This window comes from Myodes glareolus, chromosome 4, assembly GCF_982192425.1.
Source record: "Myodes glareolus chromosome 4, mMyoGla1.1, whole genome shotgun sequence".
NCBI classification, from domain to species: domain Eukaryota; kingdom Metazoa; phylum Chordata; class Mammalia; order Rodentia; family Cricetidae; genus Myodes; species Myodes glareolus.
The window spans coordinates 66755039-66775257 of record NC_142029.1 but is presented as its reverse complement, the minus strand read 5'-3'; the positions used below and the strand labels follow the sequence as shown (position 1 = coordinate 66775257).

The following is a 20219-nucleotide window of genomic DNA, read 5'->3' as shown; positions in this document are numbered from 1 at the left end:
TATAATTACATATTCTTCATTTTTTTCTATATCGCCATTCACACAATGAAAACAGACAAGATTACCATGAAATTTCTGACAAATTAGTGCCCCAAACTTGGCTATCTGCTTTTAAAAAATATTCTAAATATGTGAGATCAAGCTGCTAACTAAATGAACTCAATTGCTTTTTAGAAAATTCTCAAACGTTGAATAAAGAATGTGTAGGATTAATATTTTATTTCAGGTGACAGACATGCTTTTTGATCCTCAAATGCATTTTCTCAATATATCATTGTTTTCAAAGATATGATAGAATTCTTTATATTATAGGATAATGTATATAATGATAATCAATAAAACAAACTTTGAATACGAAGAACATGAAAATAATGTAACTTCACTATTTTGAACTCATTGAAGAAATAAATGTGACAAGAAGGCTGCACTCAAAAATCACTAGGCACTGATAATTTCTCTGAAGTTTAACTACAGACAAAGGTTATATCCAATTCTGATCAATATATTGTCCTACTCAGGGTTCTTCTCAGGGCAGCTTTAACATCTCTGTTTCTAAAGCTGTAGATTAAGGGATTCATCATGGGAACCACGATAGTATAAAAGATTGAAGAAATTTTGCCCTCATTCATAGACCCAGGTGAGGAGGGCTGAAGATACATGAATGTGCATGATCCAAAAAACAGAGAAACAGCAAATAGATGGGAACTGCATGTGCTGAACGCTTTGCTCTTGCTCTCCGTGGACCTTACTTGAAATATGGTGCAAAGAATAAAGCCATAGGAAGTAAGAATGATGGAGGTTGGAACAACAATGTCCTTTCCTGCTACAATGAATAGCTCTATCTCATTCACATAAGTACTTGTACAGGAGAGCTGTAACAAAGGGAGGAGGTCACAGAAATAGTGGTTAATGGTGTTTCCATCACAGAAGGTCAGTTGTAGAATGAAAACAGTGTGGATTGTGGCACTAGAAAGTCCCATCAAATATGAACCAAGCATAAGATAGAAGCACACCTTAGGGGACATAGCAATGTTATACAAGAGTGGATTACAGATAGCCACATAACGATCATAGGCCATTACTGTCAGCATGTAACATTCAGAAATGCCAAAAAAGCAGAACAAGAAGACCTGAGTCATGCATCCTGTATAAGAGATAACATTCTTATCCAGTAAGAAGTTCATAAGCATCTTGGGTGTAATCACTGAAGAATAGCAGAGGTCTATGAGGGACAAGTTAAAGAGGAAAAAGTACATGGGAGTGTGAAGGTGAGAATTCAATACAATTAGAGTGATCAAAGTCAAATTTCCTAATGTAGTTACCAAATATATTACTAGGAAGATGAAGAAGAGGGGGACTTGTAGACCAGGATCTTCAGTTATCCCCAAGAGAATGAATTCCATCACCAAAGTGCCATTTGCCACAGCCATTGCTCACCAAGAAAATCTGGGAAGACATAAAAGGAAAAGTTCTAGGAAAAAACACAACCGACAACTACCTATTAATCTTGAAGAATGTGTTGAGAATGCACTGAAGCACTTGAAAACAATGTGCTTGCCTTCAATGGTATCATTTTATAAAGTGGCATTCTTCCCTAGTAAATATGTAAAATGCCTGCTTTTAAAAGTAGTATTTGGGAAACAAAGGCAGATAAACCTTTGTGATGGTAAAGTCAGCTTGTTCTACTGAGTTGTATAGTGATACAGCCCCATCTATAATTGTCCCCCACACAATATCACAAGTAGTCTGCTGAACAACTTATCTATGTATTCTTGTTATAAAATGATTGCTAAAAACGTCAAGAGAAAAAGCATAATGGAATGGAACAGAATAGACTTGCTCACTTCTCTTCTCATCCTTTACTCCTAATTCATTTGGGATATAGAGGGAAAGTATAGTAACCTAATTTGTTCTCTGTGAAGTGTAAATCTTAAGAATTGTTTCCACGCAAAGCAAAAGAACCAATATCTAAAAATAGTTAAGAAACTCAGGAACACTTAAGGTCAGGAGGAATTTTAAATCTGTTATGGAGAGTTAGGTTGCTAAATAAGACACTGCAACTTAAATGTTCACTGGATCTCTGAATAGTGGCAATTCACCCTTTTCACACATTCTTCTTTGAATTTCACTTAAATCATAAGCTTTCTATAAACAGAAAGAAGAAACGGATACAACATGGATTCTTTTAGCTGTCTATCTTTATCTATTGTGAACAGAAAAGGCAACACACTCCTAGTGAAATCTTGCATAATTTTCCCTGAATGTGAAATTTGCAATGCTCATATTCACATGAGGAGAAAGATGTTGACTGTTAGAACCCACAGAAATGTAAAGCAGGTGACGCCAGACAAAGTTGAAGAATGTGCAAGTATGAAACAAAAATAGGTTCTTGTTTTCAAATGTTCAGCAATGATAAACAAGTATTTTATATCTATATTTGCTTTAAATTAAATTATATTGTCACCTTTTATATACTCATCTATCTCCACAAGACACAGAAACATAAAAATGGCATAGATGAATTAACTTCAACAGTGGGTCATTTCAACAATGCCAAATTATTTTTGGCATTTGCCAACAATGTCAAAACACCAAGAATTATCTGTCATATATACTATTTTTCACATGAGTAGCAATTCAACAAATATATTGAATGAAATTCAAAATGTCATTGTGAATAGATTTTAAATCTTACCCTATTTGGAAGAGAAAACATATGGACTCAATGTTATTTTTACACTCACTTTTTGCCTTCGAAAGTCAGTACCAGATCCTGTGTCTTTGTTTGTTTTGACTCTATGAGAATGCTGAACCAAAGTTATTATCAGGCATTTTTCAGACACTTTTCGGGATTATTGCCCACAGGTTGTAATACTAATTCTTAATCAAGTAAAACAACAGCAGTAAAACACACCAATTTTTAAAATCACATCTGCCACTTGAAACTCCAGTTTCTTATGGGTTTCATTTCATAATGTACTCAGAGAACATCCGTTCTTTGAAGGGACTCAAGACAACTATAAAAAAGGACTGAAGTGATAGGTTGTACATGCTAAATCATTATGAATCCTTGGTGACTTTTAGATTCCATTTAATTCAATCCTTAGTGCATTGGAGAATCAAGAGATTCAAATGCCTGTCTGGGTCCTTTTGGGAGTATATATCCTCCATACTTCAACTCCATTCTCCTAATTAACTTCTTCACAGAAATTCACGGTTTGTTTCCTTTTCTTACCCACACTGACACAGTGATGTTTCACAGAAGTGACTTAATGATTTTCTTATTATTTCATAAAATTTGTTTAAGGGGATATAGTAATCCTTCAGTTAAAATTTTATTGAATCATTTTATTTGTATTAATTTATTTGCTGATCTGGACATTTATTCTAATTCGTCATTGTTATTGTACCAGAGTACAAACATAGAACTACTTTCCTTAGCCCCCTGAAATCAATTTTTTATGTGCATATATTCTTCTTTTAACATTTCTTGAGATTATCACATCAATATCAAACTCTCTTATTACTGGACACAGTATTTAACAATTTAGGACAGTATTTTTATATTTTTCTTTAAAAATTACAGAAGTAAGAGAGGTAGATACTCTAAAGTTGAATCCTTAATACAACTGATGGGAAGATTCAGTTACCATATCTCTCCCAGGATCACAAAACAGGGAAGATAAATAAACTATACCCTTCATCATATATTTGTGATGAATTTTTAAAGGAAAGGAAAAGGAAAATGATAAAAGTAAAGCTCACTAAGCTAAAAATAGTAAATTATCACCTGTAAGTACAGTAATCAAATATTTATGTAAGGATTTCACCTGTATTAATTCTTTATATATTAAAATAAAATAAATTAAAAGTGATTTTGACTTTCATGTATAGACTAGGGTATTACTGTTGCTGAGATTACTGGACAAAGAATACATGCTGAAAATGTAAAAACTTCAGTTTTTCATTATACTTAAGCATAATTTTCTGAAATAGTGTATAGCCTTGTATTATGTTTTTGGTGAGATTAATTTGGACATATATTGGTAAAAGAGTTTTAGTGTCAGATGAAGCAGTATTTGGTTTATTGTCACTCTATCTTGTGACCTTGATTTGTTCTATTGTTTCTAAATCTTAAATTGTTTCTAAATTTTTGTTGCCAAAAACTACAAAAAGCCTTCTATGGTCTTTCAATATCATAGCATACCCCATTAAATCTATTAAAAGTTACACTAGGCCAGAGACAGTACCAGGTTTCTGAAGTGCTGCCAAGTGGCATTTTAATTCCAGTAACATTAGAAGCTTCTATCATCTTGGGTTAAATACTGATAAAATGTACTCCAAACTCAAGTGAGAAGAACTAAGTTAAAAGTAAAAGCCGATTCCAGTGGTTGACTATATAGTATAGAAGATATTACGAAAGAATATCTGTCCAGACAATGTATAATTTGACTTAGTGAACATAGATCATGATTTCTGATTGTAAAGATGTTTTGGTATAAATATACGTATACATAAACTCCAAATAAATTGTACTTACATAGAGTAAATAAGTCTGTTTCTAAAAGAAATGTAGCTGGAACATGAAAGTCTAACTCTAAAAATACAAAGACAGTGAAAATACAGAAGGGAAAGAATATAAGTTAGATATTTGCCATTCTGTGGTTAATAGGCACTTATGTAATGATTTGTGCACTCAACACAAAACAGTAAACCTTTTTTTCCAATGGTTCACCATATAGATTTAGTCATTTTAAAGTCTATTGTATTTCAGCATCTAGCATATCACATCAAGTGTCAGTGGCTTTATGACCCATTTGTGAAGTTTTAACATGTAAATTCAATTATTTAATGAACTTCTTCAGAGTACTTACTTTGGCTTACACTGAATTGCCACAATAGTTCTCAGATAAAATTAAGTCAAAACTAAGATTTTCATTATTGAAACAGACTCATCTATGATATATTATTAAACCTCATCGTAATCACAAGAAAAGATAAATAGTACCTAGTTAATTGAGACAAGAGTTTCAAACTACATAGCAGCAGAAAATCAACAGAGAAAGATATCAGAATATATGAAACAAAATAATACAAATAACTGAGGCAGTTAAATATTAATATTAGTCATATACCCTACCTTTAAGAAAAATACTAAATAAGAGCCATTGATGCTTCAAAAAAGGGTTAGATTCAAATACCATGACCAAGATTTTTTATATTCTTTGTAAAAAGGATGCACTTCAATCTAAAGGACACATTTAGAATACAAGTAAAAATGAATGGATCATAAGCACTATATGTAGAGTTCACTAAGTAGACTTTAAACGAAAGACTCTGAATTGAGGGTCTGCGAAACTAGAAAGTGACATCATTCTCAATTAATTAAGAAGTTAAAAAACTATGCCAGGCAGTGGTGGCACATGTATTTAATCCCAGTCCTTGGAGGCAGAGGCAGGCAAACTTCTGTGAGATCGAGGCCATCCTGGTCTACAACAGCTAGTTTCAGGACAGGTTCCTAAGATACCTAGAAACCTTATCTTGAAAAACAACATAAAAAAGTTATAAAATTATACATATATAACAAAACAATGGTAGAAGGTGTAAATATCAAGCAAATATTTAAAAGTCTGAACTGAGAGGAGATAGTAAAACAAATAAAATAATAGAATCATTAGTAAAGCACTTCTAACAATGGGAAGATCATGAAATAGAATAAAATTAGAAAACATAACAGTGGAATAGCAGAATGTTGCATCAAACAGCATTTTCTTGCCAAAAACAATGAGCTATTAACCTGAATAAATTTTGTGTTATGAAAGTTAAAATATCTTTAAAAAAATTTGATGCTGACCTAAAAAGATGCATTTGTTTTTTTGTTGCTTTTGAAAATACATGTTTTTCTTTACTGAAGGGAGTTCTTTTCTTTGCAATATACTCTGATTACAATTTCCCCTTCCCCATTCCTTCCAGTTCCATTCCATTCCTTTATTGAGCACCATGTCAAAAAAACATACAGAAAGAAACATATCAACTTATGGACGTTTAATAATTATTGAGTCATTGAACAACATAATCCTGTGTAGCATACAGTTAACTGAAGAAATTTTAAAGGACAATTAATAGAATATAGAAATAAAATGAATGGAAAACAAAAGAACCCAGAACTTTTAGAAGAGTACAATAATTAAGAAGCAAAGCCTTCAGCAATATACAAGTATCATTTCTTTCTGTACAATTTAATGGAAAAGTTTGGGTAATGCTGTTGTTACTGTTAAGCAATGCCCGAATTATTCAGAGAAATAAAATCATAACAACAACAACAAATAAAATGATGGAATCAACATCATTTGAACGTAGATGCAAAAATTCCATGTAAATGTTCACCAAGGAGAGCCTGTGGCGATCTATAAAAAATCAAGAGTGATGTTAGCAAACAAGGTTCTCTGAAAACTGCCATTGGGGCCCCATTACAAGGAAAACTTCAGTACAGCTCCTTGTACACAGAGAGCTTCAGCTGTTACCGGCTTGAGGCTGTCATCTCTTACTTTCTAGTCTCTTTGGCATAAGAAAGTACTTTGCTAGCTATAGAAAGAGAAACCTAAACAATAATCCAGCCACAAACCTACCTCATCTACAATCTGTCTTTATGCATGCTGTCTTGGGGCAATGGTCACACAAAATTGTGCGTGAACAATGTTTGTTTTAACTTGAGACCCAGGCATCAAGAGGGAGCCAATGCTCTACTGCTTAGATAGTCAGGGACCAGAGACTGGATATTCCAGAGACTTACATGACTGGGAAAAAATCAATGGATTGATGTCTAACAAAATTCTGCATTATACATAGATTGATGTCTTGTCTAGTAATCATCAGAGTGGCTTCCTCAGAAAGAATATAAGGACATGTTCAGAAGAGACCCACAGTCAGACCTTACCTAGAGAATCTAAATTGGAGGTCTCTATTGGTTTGCTGCCCTTGGAGATAAAGGAACCCCTTAGATGAGGGGTAGAAAAAACTATAGTAGTAAGAGGGAATGGAGGGCACCAAGAGAACATGATCCACTGAATCAACAAAGCACGGTTAGCATGGGTTCACAAAGTCTGAAGTGGCAAGTACTGGGACTGCAGGGGGCTGTACCAGATACAATGCCTATATGTTAGGGATGTTACCTCGATATTTCTGTGGGACTCTTAACAGTGTGAGTAGGATTTCTCTCACACTTTTGCCTACTTTTGATACTCTTTTCCCACTCTGGGTTGCATTGCTCAATATGAGAGCTTTTGCCTTGTCATATTAGATCTTGTTATATTTCTGTGCAGTGCCTTGGAGGTCTACTCATTTCTGAAGAGGAAATAGAGAGGGGCAGCACTGTGGCAGAGGGTAAGTGTGTGGGAGCTAGGAGGAGTAGAGGGAGGGTAGGTAATAAAAGAGAGAAGAAATCATGAAAAGACAAAGAGTGGGGGGACCATGCCTCAACATAATAGCATCTATATGTAATAAGTATATAGCCAATAGCATCCTAAATGGAGAAAAATTTAAAGCATTCCCACTCAGTTGATCAATGAAATAAGGGTGTCTACTCTTGATTACTGTTTAATATAATTCTTAAAATTTCAGAAATAGTACACAATCTTTTTGGGTCTGGGTTACCTCACTCAGTAAAGCGTTTTCTATTTCCATTCATTTACATGCAAAATTCAAGATGTCATTGTTTTTTACCGCTGAGTAAAACACTAATGTGTATATGTTCCACACCTTCTTTAACCATTCTTCTATTGAGGGGCACCTAGGTCTCTTCCAGGTTCTGGCTATTACAAATAATGCAGCTATGAACATAGTTGAACAAATGCTTTTGTAGTATGATAGGGCATCTCTTGGGTATATTCCCAAGAGTGGAATTGCTGGGTCCTGAGGGAGGTTGACTCCCAGTTTCCTGAGAAACCGCCACACTGATTTCCACAGTGGCTACACAAGTTTGCATTCCCACCAACAATGGATGAGTGTTCCCCTCACTCCACATCCTCTCCAGCATAGGCTATCGTTGGTGTTTTTGACTTTAGCTATTCTGACAGGTGTAAGATGGTATCTCAAAGTGGTTTTGATTTGCATTTCCCTGATCACTAAGGAGGTTGAGGTTTCTAGCCATAGTTAAAGGTCTTTGAGTCTATAATTTTTGATCCTAGAGAAGCTGAATAAGAAGGTGAACCTGAAGAAAATCATATAGTTATCCTCCTGGATATTAGAAGTAGGCAAGATTGCCAGGCAAACTTGGGTGCACGGGGGATGGGGGGGTGGAAGTACGGGGAGATGGTTAGGGAGAGGGGAGAGGGGGAGAATTGGGGATGGATTGGGGGAATGGGAAGGGGGAGGGAGGAAGGATGGTTATGGGAGCAGGGAAGTTTATATCTCAACTATGGAGCCATTTTAGGGTATGCAAGAGACTTGATTCTGGAGGGGTTCCCAGGCCCAAGGAGAGGTCCCCAGATTATACTCTGGGCAGCAGAGGAGAGGGTGCCTGATCTGGCCTTGGCCCATAACCATACTGATGAATACTTTGCATATCACCACAGAACCTTCTTATGGCGATGGATGGAGATAGAGATAGAGACACATATTGAAACACTGGACTTAACTCCTTAGGTCCAAATCAGAAGCAGAGGGAGGGAAATCGTGAGCAAGGAAAGCAAAATCAGAGGAGGCCTTCATCTGACAATGGATGGAGAGAGTCGGAGACCCACGTTGGAGCACTGGAAGTCTGGACCGCGAAGGGTGTGCTCACCCACTGATACAAGGGGACTGATTGAATTACAGCTCACCAAGCAGAGCTGGACTGGGACTGAACGAGCATGTGATCAAAACGGACTCTCTGAATGTGGTTGACATGGGGGCTGAGTGAGCCCCCAAGGTCCAAATGAAGACTGAGAAGCCATTGACAATGGCACTGGTTCTCGTTTCGTCTGCATGGACTGGCTTTTTGGGATCCTGGCCTGTTTGGATGCTCACCTTCCTGGACCTGGAGGGAGCGGGGAGGAACTTGGATTTCCCACAGGGCTGGAAACCCTGACTGTGAGGGAGGAGGAGAGGGAGTGAGGGGAGTGGGGGTAGTGGGAGGGTATTGGGAGGAGGGGAGGAAGTGGGAAGAGTGTTTTCGGATACTTGAATAAACAAGTCTAACGGGAAAAAAATCAAAAAAAAATTTAGAAATAGCAGTAAGGCAAGAAGTAATGTAAGGAAAAGCTATGTAAATAAGAAATGACGAAGTCACCTACAGTTGTTCACAAATGACACTTTACAGATAAGACAGCCTAATGAACCCACAAGGAAATATGTAGAGCTGATAATAGTGTCAATAAAGTTTCAAGACATAAAATTAACAAACTTTATGAAAGGAAATACACACTGAAAGAAAATTCTGTGCTGGCTATTTTTGTGTCACCGTGGCACAAGCTAGAATTATCTTAAAAGAATCAACCTTAATTAAAAACAGAAATAATTCTATATGAACTGGCTATATGGCATTTATTAATTAGTAGTTGATGGAGGAGGGTCCAGCTCACTGTGCATGGTGCTGGTGTTTCCGGGTTTTATAAACATTTCTCAAAGTATCTTGACTTGCATTTCCCTGATGACTAAAAATGTTGAAGATTTCTTTAGGTGATTCTCAGCCATTTCTATTTCTTCATTTGAGAATATTCTATTTATATTGGTAATGCATGCTTTGTTTTCTTATATCCCTGGTTGTTCTGGAAATCACTTCATGGACCAGACTGCCCTCAGACTCACAGATCTTCACCTGCCTCACCCTTCAGAGTGTTGGAATTAACGGTCTGTGCTACCACCACCACACTTGTACCACATTATTTAAATTTGATTTTTTATGATATTTTTATTGAGTTCTTTGTATTTTCTGATATGTGGTCTCTATTACACAAGAAGTTGTAATAATGATTTATTTCTCCTGATCGCTAAGGAGGTTCAGCATGACCTTAAGTGTCTTTTGGCCATTCGAAGTTCTTCTGTTGAGAATTCTCTGTTCAGATCAGCACCCGATTTTTTAATTGGGTTAATTAGAGTTTTAGTGTCTAGTCTCTTGAGTTCTTTGTATATTTTGGAGATCAGGCCTTTATCTGATGAGGAGTTGGTGAAGATCTTCTCCCAGTCAGAAGGTAGTCTTTTTGTCTTACTGACAGTGTCCTTTGCTTTACAGAAGCTTCTCAGTTTCAGGAGGTCCCATTTATTCATTGATTCTCTTATTGTCTGTGCTACTGGGGTTCTACTTAGGAAGTGTCCTCCTGTGCCTATATCTTGTAGACTATTTCCTACTTTCTCTTCTATCTGGTTCAAAGTGGTCCAATTAATGTTGAGGTCTTTAACCCATTTGAACTTGATTTTTGTGCATGGTGATAGATATGGATCTACTTTCATTCTTCTACAGGTTGACATCCAGTTATGCCAGCACCATTTGTTAAAGATCCTTTCCTTCTTCCATTGCATACCTTTAGCCCCCTTGTCGAAAATCAAGTATTCATTGGTTTGTGGGTTAATATCTGGGTCTTCTATTCGATTCCATAGGTGGACTTCTCTGTTCTTATGCCAGTACCAAGCTGTTTTCAATACTGTAGCAGTGTAATAGAGTTTGAACTCAGGGATGGTTATACCTCCAGAAGTTCCTTTATTATATAAGATTGTTTTGGCTATCCTGGGTTTTTTGTTTTTCCATATAAACTTGATTATTGTTCTCTCAAGGTCTGTGAAGAATTTTGATGGAATTTTGATGGGGATTGCATTGAATATATAGATTGCTTTTGGTAGAATTGCCATTTTTACTATGTTGATCCTCCCAATCCAAGAGCAAGGGAGATCTTTCCATTTTCTGGTGTCCTCCTCAATTTCTTTCTTCAAAGACTTAAAGTTCTTGTCAAATAGCTCTCTCACTTCCTTGGTCAGAGTTATCCCAAGATATCTTATGCTATTTGTGGCTATCGTGAAAGGTGAAGTTTCTCTGATTTCCCTCCCTGCTTCTTTATTCTTTGTGTAGAGGAGGGCAACTGATTTTTTGGAGTTGATCTTATATCCTTCCACATTACTAAAGGTGTTTATCAGCTGTATGAGTTCTTTGGTAGAGTTTTTGGGGTCGTTTATGTATACTATCTTATCGTCTGCAAATATCAAGAGTTTAACTTCTTTTCCAATTTGAATTCCCTGGATCCCCTTATGTTGTCTTATTGCTATTGCTAGAACTTCTAGTACTATATTGAAGAGGTATGGGGAGAGTGGACAGCCTTGTCTTGTTCCTGATTTCAATGGAATGGCTTTGAGTTTCTCTCTGTTCAGTTTGATGTTAGCTGTTGGCTTGCTGTAAATAGCTTTTATTATATTTAGGTATGATCCTGTATCCCCAATCTCTTCAACACCTTTGTCATAAAGTGATGTTGAATTTTGTCAAATGCTTTTTCAGCATCTAATGAAATGATCATATGGTTTTTTGCTTTCAGTTTATTTATATGATGTATTACATTGATAGATTTGCATATGTTGAACCAACCCTGCATCTCTGGAATGAAGCCTACTTGATCATAATGGATAATTTTTCTAATGTGTTCTTGGAATCGGTTTGCCAGGATTTTGTTGAGAATTTTTATGTCAATGTTCATGAGTGAGATTGGCTTGTAATTCTCTTTCTTGGTTGAGTCTTTATGTGGTTTTGGTATCAGGGTAACTGTAGCTTCATAAAAAGAGTTTGGCAATGACTCTTCTGTTTCTATATTGTGAAATACCTTAAGGAGTATAGGTATCAGCTCTTCTTGGAAGTTCTGGTAGAATTCTGCATTGAAACCATCTGGCCCTGGGCTTTTTTTGGTCGGGAGGTTTTTGATAACAGCTTCTAATTCTTTGCAACTAACAGGTCTATTTAGATTGTTCACCTGGTCTTGATTTAACTTTGGTAAATGGTATTTATCTAAAAACCAATCCATTTCTTGTACATTTTTCAACTTTGTGGCATATAAACTTTCATAGTACGATGTAATGATTCTCTGAATTTCCTCTGTGTCTGTTGTTATGTCCCCCTTTTCATTTCTGATCTTATTAATTTGAGTGTTCTCTCTCTGCCTTTTGATTAGTTTGGCTAGGGGTTTGTCAATCTTGTTGATTTTCTCCAAGAACCAGCTTTTTGTTTCGTTGATTTTTTGGATTGTTTTCTGTGTTTCTATTTTGTTGATTTCAGCCCTCAGTTTGATTATTTCCAGTCTTCTACTGGGAGAGTCTACTTCTCTTTTTTTCAGAGTTTTCAGGTGTGCTATTAAGACTCCAATATGTGCTTTCTCCGTTTTCTTTAAATGGGCACTTAGTGCTATGAACTTTCCTCTTAGCCCTGCTTTCATTGTGTCCCATAGGTTTGAGTATGTTGTGTCTTTATTTTCATTAAATTCAAGGAAGACTTTAATTTCTTTCTTTATTTCTTCCTTGACCCAGGGATGATTCAGTAGTTGACTGTTCAACTTCCACGCATTCGTAGGCTTTCTGGTGTTCGAATTGTTATTGAATTCTAACTTTATACCGTGGTGATCCGACAAGACACAGGTGGTTACTAAAATTTTTTTGTATCTGTGGAAGTTTTCTTTGTTACCGATTATGTGGTCAATTTTCGAGAAGGTTCCATGAGCTGCAGAGAAGAAGGTATATTCTTTCCTATTTGGGTGGAATGTTCTATAGATATCTGTTAAGTCCATTTGATTCATTACCTCTAGTAATTCTTTTATTTCTCTGTTGAGTTTCTGTTTGATTGACCTGCCCTTTGGTGAGAGAGGTGTGTTGAAGTCTCCTACTATTAGTGTGTGTGGTTTGATGACTGCCTTGAGTTCTAAAAGTTTTTCTTTTACATAAGTGGGTGCTTTTATATTAGGGGCATAGATATTCAGGATTGAGACTTCCTCCTGATGAATTGTTCCTGTTATGAGTATGAAATGTCCATCTCCATCTCTTCTGATTGATTTTAGTTTGAAGTCAATTTTGTTAGATATTAGAATGGCCACACCCGCTTGTTTCTTAGGTCCATTTGCTTGGAAAACCTTTTCCCAACCCTTTACTCTGAATAGATGTCTGTCTTTGTATTTGAGGTGTGTTTCTTGTAAACAGCAGAATGTTGGATCCTGTTTTTGTATCCAATCTCTTAGTCTGTGCCTTTTTATAGGTGAGTTGAGTCCATTAATATTAAGTGATATTAATGACCAGTGGTTGTTGATTCTGGTTATTACTTTGTGTGCATGTGTGTGTGTGTAGTAGATTTTGTGTGTTTCTCTTCTTTGAGTTGTGGTTGTGAAGGGTCGCTAGATGTCTGGGTTATTGTAGGCAGTGATGGCAATGTTGGATTCCTTGGGTTGCGATTTTCCTTCTATTACTTTCTGTAAGGCTGGATTTGTGGTTACGAATTGTTTAAATTTATTTTTATCCTGGAATATTTTGTTTTCTCCGTTGATAGTGAACGATAGCTTGGCTGGGTATAGTAGTCTGGGCTTGTATCCATGGTCTCTTAGTTTCTGCAGTACCTTATCCAGGATCTTCTGGCTTTCATGGTTTCCATAGAGAAGTCCGGTGTAATCCTGATAGGTTTACCTTTATAAGTTACTTGACCTTTTTCCTTTGCAGTTCTTAATATTCTTTCTTTAATGTGTATGTTTTGTGTTTTGATTATTATATGGCAAGGGAATGTTTTTTTCTGATCCCGTCTATTCAGTGTTCTGTATGCTTCTTGCACCTTCATAGGAATATCGTTCTTTAGATTGGGAAAGTTTTCATCTATAATTTTGTTGAATATATTTTCTGGGCCTTTGATCTGCCGTTCTTCTCCTTCAATCCCTAGTATTCTTAGATTTGGTATTTTTATTGTGTCCCACATTTCCTGAATGTTTTGTGATGAGAATTTGTTGCATTTGCTGTTTTCTTTGGTCAGAGCGTTTAATTTCTCTATGGCATCCTCAGAGTTTGAGATTCTTTCTTCTATCTATTGTTTTCTGTTGGTTATGCTTGTTTCTGATGTCTCTGTTCGTTTACCTAGATTTTCTATAGCCAGCTGGCCCTCTGTTTGTGATTTCGTCATTGACTCCATTTCAGTTTTCAAATCTTGAACTCTTTCCATTACCTGTTTGATTGTTTTTTCTTGGTTTCCCAGAATTTCATTTACGGATTTACTCATTTCTTCAAACTTTTTGGTATATTTCTCTTCCATTTCTTTACTCATTTCCTCAATCTTTTTGTTATACTTATCTTCCATTTCTTTATGGCAGATTTTCACCTCCTGTTTAAGTTCCTCTGTTATTTTCATATAGATCCACTTAGAGTCGATTTCTTCTATTTCTTCTGGAGTAGGGTGTTCAATTCTTCTCATTTCGTGCTCCCTGGATTCTGGCGATGTCATGTTGCCTTTCAGGTTGTTGGAGGAATTCTTGCATTGGCGCCAGCCCATCTCCACTTTTCTGGATGAAACTCCTCTGTACTCTCTGGATAGAATTCCTCAGCACTGCAGCTGGGATAGCTGGCCTTCCCAGGGCCCAGGAGACAAGAGTGTAGTGGCAGTGGGGGCAGGGAGGGGTCCGGTGAAACACAGAAGACCCTGCTGCAGAAGCTGAGGGGGGAGGGGCTGTGCTCTCTTCCCGGGCTGGCCGCCCGGGCTAGCACCCACTCACCTCTCCGGGTAGAACTCCTCAGCACTGCTACAGGGATAGCTGGTCTTTCCAGGGCCCAGGAGACAAGCACCAGTTGGGATCTTAACACTGAGAGAAGTAGACATAAGTTCCCATTCCCAGGTCAGAATCTATCTACAATTGATGACAACTCACAAGTGAGAAATTAGGTTGCTCCAACAGAGTATCACTGGACATACGAGCATTCTTGGATTTTTGTGTGTTTGTTTGTTGTTTTGTTTTCATATGTATTTATTTATTTATCTCTTATACTGTGTCCCAACCAGTTTTCCCTCCCTTCCTTCCTCCCAGTCCCCTACCCCAAACATTCTCTCTCCCCCAGATCCTATCCCTCTTCTTTCCCTTCATAAATTGGAAATCTCAAATCAGCAAATCATGGCATATCAAGGAATATTAAAAGTATCAAGATCTTCTTATATTCAGGCTGAATCAGGCAAGCTAGTAAAAGGAAAATGGTCCCCAAAGAAGGTCAAAGAACCAGAGACAGTCCCCACTTTCACTGTTGGTAGTCCCACTGCAACACAAAGCTAACACAACCATAACATATATGCAGAGGATATATGTCAGATTCATGCAGGCTTCCTAATTGTTGATTCAGTCTCTGTGAAACACTATTAGTGCTCAGTAAATGATTCTGTGGGCTCTTTTCTTAAGGTGTCCTTGAATCCTCTGGTTCCTCTAACGTGGAGATTTGGAGACTGTGATATAAAATGCAGAGATCATGCTACCCGTGCCTGGGGAGGTGTTGAGTACTGCCTTGGAATCTAAGAGAAGTTCCATGGAATGCTATGGGACATTTCAGAGTGACAAGTCCTCTGCCCTTTGCTTCTAAGTAGCAAGTGTCACATACCCTGTGGTTTGCAGAAGTGGCTGCCCTGAGGCCGCAGTCTCAGCTTGACCCAGCTGTTCTGCTCACTGAAGGAAGTCTTAGAAAGGATTGGGACAGTGAGATAATGTCTCTGGTGACCCTTGTTTAAAATAGGGTAGGATGTCATGCAAGACCCCAGACCACCCTTGCTATCTTTAAGCTGCTTTGTGTGCATAATCTAAATAAGTCCTTGGTTAACTCATGATCTATATTTCCTCTTTTAGATAAAACTGTTGACTGAAGCAATTGTTTCCAAAGTGTATAAAAGGATTACTTAATAAAAGCGCAGCATGCAGTTGCAAGTGCTGTTCTGCTCTGCATCCCCTGTGTCCTGGTTTATTCTCTACCCTTACCCAGGGACCCCGATGCACTAGACATCGACACTATAATTCTTCTTTTCCTTCTTCTGCAGGATTCCCTGAGCTCCACTTGTTGCTTTTGGGTCACTGTACCTATTCCCATCAATTGCTGTATGAAGCTTCGCTGAAGATGATTATGCTAGACTCCAGTCTGCAAATATAGCAGTGTATCATTAGGGATCACTTCACTGAGGTTGGTCTTTTGTTGTGGTGGTAGTTTGCTTGTTTGTTGGTTTTTTTGTTTGTTGTTTTGTCAATCACAAGTAGTTTTACCCTGGGTCTTTGGACTATCCAATCTCTGATACCTTGCCCTCCAGGCACTGTCAGGCATGGACTCCCACTTATGGTGTAGGTCTCACTTTGCACTAATTAATTGGTTAGACACTCCCACAAGTCCTCACATCTGTACCACTTGCAGACAGTGTCAATTATAGGTTGACAGCAATACCTCCACTGGAAACCATGTCATTCTTGAAAAAATTGTTGGCTCAGGTTCCATAATTGTCATGTAAAGCAATGGATGTTGTTCCCAGATTACAACCCCAGAGGGAGACCACCAGAGAGGCAGAGAGTGAAATAAGCAAGATTTAATCAGCATAATACAAACAGGTTTAGAACCCCTGTCTCCAAATGCCCCCCTTAACAGAGAGGTAGAGAGAGGAGCTGTTTCTCCTCTGTGGGGTAAGGTTTTGAAGGCATAACTACAAAGAGGCTTTTGGAAGAAGCTTTGATATGGGTGCAAGGACTTTTGCTCCCTCCCATCCTGCTAAGTCAGCTTTCTCCTTGTTTTTTGTTATCACCAGGTGGCTGACTGGGCTAAGTGACCTTGTGCTTGGAATCTTCCATGTAGGAGAGGGGAAGGACACGACTTTCCTGGAAAAACATTCTGCTAGAAAAGTCTTGTTCCTTTATGAATAAGGGGTGAGGGTCCCACAAAGGACACTGTCAAAATGAAAATAGAATTGTCAGCCTAAAGAATGGAAAAAGATTTCCACCAACCCCACCTCTGACAGAATGCGAAAATCCAAAATATATTTTAAAAAATCAAGAAACTAGACTAAAAGTCCAAATAATCCAATTTTCAAAAGGAGTACATATCTAAACAGAGAATGATTAAGAGAGGAATATTCAAGAAACACTTAAATGTTCAACATCCATAGCCATCAAAGAATCACAAATCAAAATGACTTTGAGATTTCATATTGTACCTGCCAGAATGCTTAAGATCAAAAACACAACTGAAATCTTATCCTGACAAGGACGTGGAGAAAGGGGGACATTGAAATTCTCTATTTCTAGTGATCGTACAAAATTATACGGTAAATTTGGAAATCAATATGGTGTTTTCTCAGAAAATTGGGAATCAGTTTTCCTCAAGACCCAACTATATGATTCATGGGCATATACCCAAAAGACTCTCCACCATACCACAAGAAGACTTGTACAACCATGTTTGTAGGTTAAAATGGGCAACTGGAGCAGGAAACCAACCAATCACTGAACACCATGATTCTGACCCCAGATTGAGTGAAAAAACACACCCTGGAAATGAGACATTTATCAGGGAAAGAATTTTTTATCCCTGAACCCAGGACCAAAGAAACATGCTCTGGTTCTGAAACAAGTGTCAAAGAAACACACTTTGGAGGCTGGAGAGATGTCTCAGTGGTTAAGAGGACTTCCCAGAGGTCTTGAGTTCTATTCCCAGCAAAGACATGGTGGCTCACTAAAACATGAAGTGACATGGAAAGCCTTACAATATAATGGATCTCTTGATTATTTACTTGCTATCATGATGTCATGATTATTTGGATATACCTAAACTAATCATATTGTTTATGATAAATATATAACACACTGTGTATTAATTTTATTGTAATAGGAGTCTTTTGAAATCAACAAATAACCCTTCATACTCTGAAATAATTTTGGCATTTTGATGAGGAGCATCCAAATGTAAGAGGCATCAGAGGTTCAGGTACAATAGAGAATTTTAGAAATTTTCTACCCTGTCAAAGGCATGCAAATATGCATACTGTTAGCCTAAAACAGGAAGCATCTGCCTTTAAGGACTGAGCCAGAATAAAACTTTATCTACATTTAATAGAACACCAGAACTCCTGTCAAAGCCACAATGACAGTGAATAACGCACCACAAACACTGTGCTAAAAAGAATGGAGATTCTGCTAAAGAATCAGCATTTCCTGCATCTCAAAGAAGGTAATAAGACAGAAAACCCACTCAGCTGACCTTTGAAAGCTTTCAAAACTACAAAAGGATGTGTATCTTTTTCTCTTGAGCATATAAGGTACAGAAACCTGTAAGAATCATTTGAGGTGGAAGGATGTCCATAGTCAATGGACCACATCAACTAAGTTCCTTCTTCCTGTATCACACTGTGGAGGAAGCTTAGGAAATATTAGGGTGTGCAGAGATATCCATCCTCATCCTTATTTTTAGAATTCATACTTGTGACTGTTAAGTTACTTGTATCAAAACATGAAATTTGCTGTCTTATAACCTATTTTCCCTAGAATACTTGCACTATTATATTACTGTACACTGTTAAATTAGAGTAAGTTTCTAACTTAGACTTTGGGGGCACATCCTACCTATTGAAACGTGCACATCAACTTATTTATTTTAGATCTATTTATCTGTCTGTCTATTTATCTATTTACTTATTTCTCTTACTTGTCTCTGTTTCTCTTCCTTCTTTCCTAGTCCTTCCTACCAACCTCCGCTCTGTTCTCACCCTTATTGAGTCCTTCTCCTTTTATGTTTAGGAAAAAGGACCTCTTCCATGAATGCTAAAAACATGACATATCTAGTTGCAGTAAAAGTAACTACATTCATATGTTTTAAGGCTGAGTAAGATGACCTAGCTTGAGGAATGGGTTGCAAAAAGTGAGTAAAAGTGTCAGAAACAGCCCATGTTCCCACTGTTAGGAATCACACAAGAAGACCAATCTGCACAATTGTATATTTAGAGTACCTGCGTCAGTTCCTTGTAGGCTTCATGATTGACAGTTCATTGTCTATGAGCCCAGGTTAGTTGATTCTATGAGTTTTCTTATGATGACAAGGACCCCTCTGTCTCCTATCATCTTTTGTCCCCTCTTCTACTGGATTCCCTGAATTCCAGCTAATGATGGGCTGTGAGTCTGTAAATGTTTCCATCAGCTCTCTGCTGACAGCTGGGCTAGGCACTAACCTGATCACAGGACATTGCCAGTTCAGGCTATGTATCCATTATTTTTAGGAGTCTTCTATAGAATTATCCTTGTAGCTACCTGGGACATTACTTGTGCCAGTTGTTTATGTGACATGAAATGATTTACCCCCTTTCAGTAGTTTCTTTTAGCACTCTCCCCTTCCATTACCCTGCTACCAATCTGATTGCTTGTGTTCCCAAACCAACCATCCTTCAGCCACTTCATGAAATGTATTCTATTTTCTCTTTCCAGTTATATCAGAGAATACCCCCCACCTGTGAACCCTCCTTCTTACCTGATCTCTCTGAGTCTGTGGGTTATAGCAAAATTATCCATCAATAGAGATAAAACTGGAACATTCACTACAATTTTAATAGTTGTTTTTTATAGAAGAAGGTCACCAAAGATTGCCACATTATTAATTAATAATTTTAACATCTAAATAGTATTCCTACTTCTGTAGAAAAATATAGAATTGGCTCAGAATTTGAGATAGTTGTCCTAAAATAAGATGACACGCTATAATTAGGACAGTTTAGTGGTATAGTCAGTAAATTTGATGTGTTTTCTGTTTTTTGACAATTTCTTTGCCTATCTACAGTTTCAGTCATTTAAATTATTTATGTGTTTGTCCTTTTTACTTTCTTCTATCACAATAAACACAAAAGAAATATTTTAAGTTATATCTCTCTGTTGAGACTGGTAATCAAGTTGTAGCTTAACAGTCTATGATTTTATTTTTATTTGTTATGTATTTTAATACTATGGTAGTATTTGCCTGTGAGTTAAAATATCAATTTCTGTTGCTAAAGTGACAGAGGGATGCCACAGTGTTGAGAAACTCTGATACATGTATTTGCCATGAATGACGAGGTATCTGCAAGTTGTACCCTACATGGCGAAAGCATCCAGGAAGGTGAAAATTGGAAGGCTTGCTGGACAGTTTTATTTGGTTCACGTGATGCCAGTATTCTTTGCCTTTGAAAATTTTAAATTTTTTTGTATTACCATTACGTGTTTGTGTATATGTCTATATGTTTATATATGTTTATACTTGTGATGTATGAGTGT

The 20219-nt window shown here is 37.2% G+C and overlaps 1 protein-coding gene across 1 annotated transcript; it reads right to left on the bottom strand.

Annotated features, from left to right (window-relative positions):
* Positions 1–497: 497 nt before the first annotated feature.
* On the bottom strand, positions 498–1430 carry LOC146894678 (olfactory receptor 8B8-like). Its single transcript, XM_085688540.2, has one exon. The coding sequence runs from the start codon at positions 1428–1430 to the stop codon at positions 498–500; it is 933 nt and encodes a 310-aa protein (XP_085544666.1).
* Between the last annotated feature and the right edge of the window lie 18789 nt (positions 1431–20219).